At 43.0% G+C, this 8,605-nt stretch overlaps 1 protein-coding gene across 1 annotated transcript; it reads right to left on the bottom strand.

Moving 5' to 3' along the window:
- Positions 1 to 3,825: 3,825 nt before the first annotated feature.
- LOC118339561 (leucine-rich repeat-containing protein 3-like) lies at positions 3,826 to 8,572 on the bottom strand. The gene is made up of 2 exons (XM_035677262.1): positions 8,093 to 8,572; positions 3,826 to 6,845 (listed from the first exon to the last, which is right to left on the bottom strand). Exon 2 carries the CDS (start codon positions 6,513 to 6,515, stop codon positions 5,715 to 5,717), a length of 801 nt encoding a protein of 266 aa, XP_035533155.1. The 5' UTR covers positions 6,516 to 6,845; positions 8,093 to 8,572; the 3' UTR covers positions 3,826 to 5,714.
- Between the last annotated feature and the right edge of the window lie 33 nt (positions 8,573 to 8,605).

The following is an 8,605-nucleotide window of genomic DNA, read 5'->3' on the forward strand; positions in this document are numbered from 1 at the left end:
TTATACCTATTCTCTATGATGTCAAACACTTCATTTCCACGGCATGGTGTGGCTCAGCTCAACAGGAGTAGTTTGGAACTGTTCTTTTTTGGTTTTCCATTGGCAAAATGTGTGGATAGTACCTGCTTTATTTAGTATTACTTTGTTTGAGGTAACAAGGAGCTGAGCCGATACTGGAGGTAAGGTGGAGGTAAAAACCTTGCAGACCTCTAATTGGTCGGATACAATTATCACTAGAATTGTCACTTGCGCGTCAAGTCAAGTCAAGCCAAGCTGTACCATGCAGTGGAAATGAGGCTTACAAGGAAACTCTTCAATATCTTGTCTCTTGCCTTAATTTATTCACAATTCTCTAGAATATCTAGTATCTTTGTCTACTTTGGGCTTTCTCCTTTAAAAATTAAAAAAAGAAAATTCTGTGGGTTTGAACCACTGTGGCTGCACAGCATGTGTATTCACTGCCCCACCAGTGGGTCAATACGGTTTGTAGAAACTATATATTTTTAAGTTTTCTTTGCTTTTTTCTTTGTAGTTTTAATTTTTGTTTTTGTTTATTCTTTTATAAAAAAGTGTTCTTTCAAACATTGCACTACAACCAATCCAGTTACCTATTAGTAACAATATAGTCACAATATGTAGTCATACAACCCACTTCTAAATAGTAATGAAGAAGAAATACAATACACAATAAGTCTTGTTGTGTAATTTTTGTGTACAAACTAGATTGTGAAATGTAAATTTATTCATTCAGTCTCAATGAAGACTTCGATATTGCATCCCAGAAAGGTGGTGGATGTTTTGGCAGCTATGCTCAAGGGCTTCTGACCAAGGAGGAATGACATCCGCTTTCTCTTGTCTTCATAAGAAGAATCAGGGTCTTTCATTAAAATGTTAATGATATTTCAATGAACAGATGGTGCAAAGGGCAAACAGCCAGGATGAACAAACACAGGAAGCCAAATGAGTGGGTCACATCCTAGCCAAGTGCGTCGTTCTACATGTTAATCACCAGCAGAGAACAACAGATTATGTTCTTAATGGATGCAACAAAAGTAGAAAGCAATTGTTGCATGCCAAGAAAATAACCAGAGAGAGGACTCGGACCAAAAAAAAAATGAAAAACATGAATGGCACTTATTATAACTAGCCAAGCATCTGGGGTGCAGTTGGGGATGTGTTCTGAGACCATGGTACTTTATTAAAAAATATTGCCTCCTTCTTGTTGTGCGCACGTTGCTGCCCTAGGTCAGGGAGGTACTTCTGGTGGTACTGATGCCTTTTTTATTAACTGTAACAATGAGCCTTTAACCCTAACTTTAACCAAGTGTTTTAATTGCCTAACCTTACGTGAGGATCATGCAGCATGCGTGAGAAGCACATGTGTGTCACGGAACATCTTGCTTTCTATTTGGTGTCATATCAACAGGTTAGAGCAGCCACACTGTCTGTGTGAGCCGTACGTGTCTCAAATCAAGACTTTTAAAAACATTGGACTAATCTAGGACTTGGCAGAATCTTATTTTACCGTTATTGTCTGGCGAAAGGAAGGAACTGAGGATTATGCTGGAGAGAGGGACATCTCTGCTACTGTACCTGTGCAGGTGGTCTAAGATGGATGGATGGATGATGGGCAGATGTATGGTTGGATTTTGACTATGAATGTCAGTCATTCTCAATTTACTTGGATTTAAAAAATTGCAAATGCAGAGACAAAGTATAGTTCTGCTGATAAGGTCATTAGAAGACGAAATGGATTGGTCACTTTCGTTGAGTCACTGCTTGTGACTGCAAATAAGTTTACTGCCAGCATCTGCATCTCGGATTCATTAACAGAAACCGCTGTGGTAGCGCCTAATGTCTTTACCAACTATTCAGTGTCCAAGTGTCAACAAAAAAACAATGTAGTTCTGCAGGTTTAGGAAAAAAACAATTCAAATAATTGCTAGTGTGTCACAGAGCTTTAGTGACATTGCCCTTTAAAACCAAACCCAGACAGAAGTTTCTCTCAGTAATGAGCCTTTTTATCGATCTCCGTGCAGTGCACTTAAAGTACTGCCTCGATAAGACAAAAGCTTGCCTTACTCATAAGAAATCAGGCTTGTCTGGACACCCTGTGCTTTAAGGTGTAAGGTTGGAAGATACGTTATTTGTCATGATACTGCCAGCTCACTCTGTTCCATCATCAAACCTCCTCACAACAAAGACATTACCCAAAATAATCACCACAAATAAAATGGAAGGGTACAGGGATACAAGGTTATTTGTCATTTTACAATGCAGGGTTGTGTTATGAAATTTAGGTTGTAGTTCCTTATACTTCTCTTAAAAAATATAAGTGTGTGTGTGTGTGTATAAACAAAATGATATATAATAAAATGGATTAATAACTGATAAAAATACAAATCTATAAAATATAAACTATTTTACATAATGGAGGTGCTGAGATAAATTAAGCTCACAGTCTCACAGCCTGAGGGGAAAAGTTCTTAAGTATGGCGGCTGTACCTCCTTCCAGATGGCAGCAGGCTGCAGGCTGTGGCTGAGGTGGGTACGGTCTTTTACTATCCTCAGGGGTTTGCACAGGCACCTCACCTCACTGAGGCTGGGTAGATGTGTACTAACTGTCTTCTTTTTTCATTAAAAAGTCTGTTTTTGTGTTTCATGCTCATTTAACATTCCATTCATGTTTTTGACATTAACATCCACATGGAATGAAAATATAGCTATCAAAAAAGACCATAGATCCACTCTGTTTTTCTGTGATAAATTGTTTGTTGAAAGGACAGAATGTAAATTAATTCTGAAAGAAAGAAGGACCAACTAATACACTGCTGTGATGCTGAAAGCTAGCTTTCTTCAAAAATATTTGGCCATTCATTTTATGCGGAGCCAATATGCAAAAAATGCGAGGAGACTGAACTGTCTTGGAAAAGAATTTTTATTTTCAAATGCTGGTAAGGTGTCCATTGAAATCCAGACAACAACAACAAAACAAACACACAGTATTTACTGAAACAGATAGAAAATTGATATTATTATCACAAACAAAATTATTGGAGCCCTTTCATTTCCATCACATAAATACACAGCTCATAGACCAATTCTTCTACAGTTCTACAGAAAAGACATTGACCAGTTGAAAGCTCTGAATGGCATACAAACACTTTGATGTAGATTAAGCTGAGGACACGTTCTACAAAATAACAACACAGACGGCATGTGCATTTCTTTCTACTGTAAAAGTTACACACTGGCCAGCACAAACATCGTTATATGACAGGTCAAAACTGCACACAGATAGACACTGTAACAAATAAACCTACAATAGTATAAAAAAGACTATTCTGTCAGATGCAAATACAGTATGCAAAATTAAAAACTAGTCTCTACCTAGAGTAAGTCAAGTATTCGTTGCAAACAATTATTTGTGTTTCTTTTAACCTGTTTGAACTATGAGATGAGTGGGAATCACCACAGAGGACAGGTACAGTAAGTTGTCAATCACAGAAAAGCAACAATCATTTTAAATCAACTTTTCTGTCATTGTCTCCTGGCACTCGTTCTTGTCCTTTCTTGGAAAAATCCACCCATCTGAGAAATTGGGCTTTGACACCTTTATGACTCAGTTCCCCTGCTAGGCATACGCTGTAACTGCCTCTGAGTTCTGCAGTGGAGAGGACATGACACTCAGTTGTCCAGCTTTGTGCACAGTGCTATGGTGTAGCAGTCCCCGAGAGTAGGCACTTGGACACAATCAACTCCTGACCAGCAACAGCAACCATAAGCACTTAAATACATATTCAGTTTGTTGTTGTGCCTTGCAATCAAATTCAACAGCATAAATGGTTGTGTTGGTAGTTTCTGTGGTTCACAAATAACATAAACCATGTGGTGTTTGTGGACACACATCTGGACATAAATACATTCATACAGAGTAAATTTGGACCCCACTCTGAACAAAGCTGCACTAATCAATCTTTTTTATATGTAACTTCTCTGTGGTGTGTTTTTTTCTCCTGTGCTGTAACTGACTCCACCAGGGTGTAATAAAACAGAGCTGAACTTCTGCATGCTGTCCTGGATAATACACCAGTGCCAGTTGTAGTCCTACACAGGAAATAATGAACACAGAGAAAATGTGTTTCTCTAACAACACACTGCAGCTGATTTCTAACCATCTTCCCAGCACGCTACTACTGTATCAGCTGTATCTCACAGCGCTGTAACACTGAATCAAAAGACATGAGCACTATCAGTCAGCTGTGAGCCTTTCAGCCTCTTTTAGGCTCATTTGGTTGTTCCGGCTCCCACATTAAGGCTGGGATTCTGCTTTACCGGGCTGCGTGTAGGAAAACGCGCTCCGGGCTTTGGATATGCTGACTCAAACAAACGTTGCTGAGTTTCGGGAGGTGTGTGCGTCTGTTCCTCTGCGAGCCCCTGTGATCGATGGCTCACAGTTGTGATCGCCCCCTGCTGTTATCAGCACTGAGAAACACTGAGAAACCCTAAACCACAAACTATACAGGCAAGGGAGGAAAGTTTAACATCTAGACTTCTTTTCCTTTTGGAGTTGGCGGAGACCAAAACACATTTGAACAGCGAGTGAATACTAGACTTAATAATCAGGGGACCACACGACTTCAAAGGGATGATCGTGTTGCTGCATGTTTGCTATGAATGAGAATCTCCAGGGTTTGGCAGGCTTTTTGGGGGATCGCTGCCGCTTTTTAAAAGACTTTCAATGATTGTTGCAGTGTTCTTACTCATTTGTTTGCATTGAAATTGCAAAAGTAAAAACTGGACAGGTAAAACAGGCATATCGTCACAGTGTGCTAAAATTCTGAGTTCATATATTGGGAACACGACAATTTGTAGTGTGCCACACTGAAAATAAAAAGATTTGGTTCATTACGTTCACCCCTCTCAGTCTAGAGCCTTCGATGCTTCGCCGGGTAATGAAGTAGGCGTGTTAACATTCTTGGCAAGGTAAGACGAAATGCTTGTTCAGACCATTTCTCGGATTTAACACAGAGCTGCAGGAGTATGGCAACTTTTCCTTGTTTGACTACATTTAGTCTTTAATGTGACAATGCAGCGGTGGCAGAGGGACCTTATTTCCTGGGTCAGTAGTTCCACGTGGAAAGTTTATTGGAGGCAGGGCTGTAATGCACGTGTTATGCAAACTGAACGTCAGCACCTTGCCCTACTTCCTATATTATATTAGCCAAAGCCTGGTAAAAATGCCCTTTACTTTGACAGTGCCACATGGAGAACGTAAATCAATCAATACAAAGTAACTGGGAGACAGTCGTCGTCCTCATTCGTCTCAGTCCAAATTCAATCACGCCGTGGATCGACACCCGACTGGGAACATTTTTCCCTCTAGTCTACAGCTTTCATCTGTGACGTGAATGTGACTTTAAGTATTTAGTTTATTGTGTGCTATCACTGTTTCCCTGTCTGCTTGTAGAGCCAGATTAAAGCATATTTAATCCAATCTAAATGTATGTTTTAGACTACTACAAAAGAAATCCTTCATAAGGCTGAAAAAAGTCAAAACCCACCCATTTCCTTCCACTGAAAGACCTCAAATAATGTGCTCCAAACCTCTGGTGAGAATGTGTCGTAAAAGCTTTCAAGTCATTTTGTACAGAACCAGAGATTTACTCACATATTTACAGACACACGCGCACACACACACACACACCGCCCTGCTAGAGAACCGTGCTGATGGTGTCAAAGTCTTTGCTGATCTGGGAGCTGCTGGGCAGTGACTTGAGGTACTCCAGGTGCCTCCTCGCGTCCTCCTGATTGTGCCTCACGTAGTAGATGACGTACGCGATCACCATGGTGAACCACCCGAACATGGTGACGAACATGGCTACGTCGGTGGTCTTGTGGTGAAAGTTGCAGAAGTTGATCCCTGAGTCCAGCACCTGGATGACCGGTTTGCCTGCGTATTCCTCCTGCACCGCAGTGTGGCAGATCACCTCGTTCACAGTCTCGGGGTCCAGCCGCAGCTCCCTCAGGACCTCCTGCAGCGTACACTCACAGTGCCACGGGTTGTTGGAGAGGCTGATTTTGGCTCGGAGACGGGCGAATGCCTCTTTGGGGACCCGTTGGATGCGATTGTTGGACAGATCCAGGACGAGGAGGCTGTCGGAAACACCTTGGAAAGCGCCGACGTCCACCGTCTCGATGTCGTTGTTGGACAGGTCCAGCTCCTGAAGGTAGTGCAGTTCTTTGAAGGCGTGGTTGGGGATGTGCGTGATGTGGTTCGACGCCAACAGTAGGACGACGGTGTCTCTCGGAAGGTCTGAGGGGATCTTGTCCAAGTTGCGGGACATACACTGGACCACGCTCATGCCGCTCTTCTCTATACAGTGGCAGCCGCTTGGACAGGCCATCGCTGGAGCATTTGCCACGAATAATCCAAAGAGCACGGCCCATAAGAGGCCAAAGCCATCAAATACAAGGGGTTTCCTGCGCATATCAGGCCCCGCTGTGTCCTGCATATTCAGCAGCAACCTCCCACAAGTCCTGTCATGTAAAAGCAATCATAGTTCCACCTGCTTCTTAGCATTAAATTGGGATGATTGCATGAAAATATGAGTTTATTCACACAAACATGAGGACTTATCGCGAGAGAATCCTTCAAAATTGATTTGATAGAGTTTTATAACAATCTTTTGGAACAGATTTCAAAAGAGCTCATCCACAAATTGAGCTGCTCCCTGAGCATATTCCAGCAGGGAACTGTAATCTCAGGTTTATTGTGAGGACGTTGAATGCTTCAGAGCGTAGGAGCGGGGCGAGCAACTGGAATCAACATGTCAGGTTGTGCGCTGAAAGAAAAAGAGAAAGCAGTGTTACTCCTGAGCAGAAACAAGAATCAGTAGTCGTTGAGCGCGGGAGGAGACGGCGTACGGTTTCTGTCAGAGGGCACATGGACATCCAAATTCTCTTTTCTAAGTGCACAGGCGGTCGCCTTCATCTTCCCAAACTGTGCTGAGTAAATGCCATCCCCACAGTGTTTACAAATGTATAATGTGATTGTTGGGAAAAATCCATTTCAAATCTCATCAACCGGCAGCCCGCTCATGGGTCATCGCCAGAATTTTCTCATTCAATTAGGAAAACGTCATTTTGTTCTGCATCGTCTATAAATGACACATGAAATTATTTTCTGGTGCTTATCAATATTAATGACATTATTCCATAGCTGGACAAAGAACAAAAAAAAACCCAGCTCATCTTCCTGTGACAATGAGGAGAAGCTTTTCTTTTCCTTTTTCCTGCACAGCTCCCTCATCTCAAGGCCTGCTGTCTCTCCTCCACAGTGAGTCCATGTGTCCTGCAGGAGGATCTTCACTTTAGGACTGCGCACCCTCTGCTGGGCTCAGCTGATCACACAATGAGCCCCTCGCTGTGTTCGAGGTCATGCGCCCCGCGGAGCCGTGTCTTCTTCTCCTTTCTCTTTTTTCTTCTCCTTTTGTCTTTGGCAAGGGCTTCCTATCTTTGGAACACATGCACATGCTCATAAAGAGAGCCCCTGGCGCAGTGAGCGGTATGAGCGCAGCGGGAGGTGGAGGCGATGTGGCATGCAGCGCCCTGCGGTTGTTATGACACCACTATACTACATGTACTGTATACATTACTTCCACACGCACACTGTAGCGCTGCAGCATGTCTGAGCTGTCATTCTCAAAAAAAATGAGTAGTAATATATTAAAATGAAATGAAGTGGTTCTTAAATAGGCGACATCAACAGATGTTTTCTTCAGGAAAATGTCAGTTTAAAGACTAAACACAGCTTGGCACCACATTTAGTAAAGCAAGCATGTGATTATCATACATAGGGATGTTATGTGAACCTGTAGAGGCAAGAACACCTTGGGCAAAGATTTCAGTGTCATCCGGCTAATGGCGCCAAAGTGTAAGAGTAAACAGTATAATAGCGTTTTGTAATTGTGTGCGTTTAAATCACATTAACATGTGTCTCTGTGCTTTTAAAATGTTACACCGGCACAAACAAACAAGCTACACATGAGATAATAAGTTAGTAACTTCTTGTAAATGTGAGGTTACTTACCGGGACAGACGGAGCTCGGAATGCACTGATGGCTGCGTGTTATCCAGCCTCTGTGGCGGCGGGGAAGCTCAGCGCCGACAGCAGCCTGAACCTCTGTGAACAGAAATACTAAAACCTTGTGTTAAATAAAAAGTTCAGGCTACTTGAAGCAGTCCACACTCCCGCGAGGGAGAGAGCAAAACGCTAAAGTTCCGGCACGCGGGGAAGTTCTCCGGTCCACGAGTGAAATGATTCATATTTCCAACTGTGGCGCTTTTTGTGTCTCCTCAGAAACACAACGCGACATTCACACTTGTTGATGATAGTAATGGTGGCGGTGGCGGTGGTCGCGTTGCGGAAGGTCTCGAGGAGCCGCACCGGTCCGACTCATCACGCGCTTCTCTGACTCCGCGCGCGCATGGCGCCAGAAGGAGTCCCGGTTGCGCGTGGACTGGACTGCTGTTCTGCTGGCAGCTCTCCTCGTCCTCCAGGTCCCCCGCCTGTCTGTCTCTCTCTCTGTCTGTCTGACTGCCT

Source organism: Morone saxatilis, unplaced genomic scaffold, assembly GCF_004916995.1.
Source record: "Morone saxatilis isolate NCDOM2014 unplaced genomic scaffold, NCSU_SB_2.0 Contig5, whole genome shotgun sequence".
Classification (NCBI taxonomy): domain Eukaryota; kingdom Metazoa; phylum Chordata; class Actinopteri; family Moronidae; genus Morone; species Morone saxatilis.

Bases quoted from the DNA above. Each gene is read 5' to 3' on its own strand.
- LOC118339561 (XM_035677262.1), bottom strand. From the start codon at position 6,515: ATGCAGGACACAGCGGGGCCTGATATGCGCAGGAAACCCCTTGTATTT.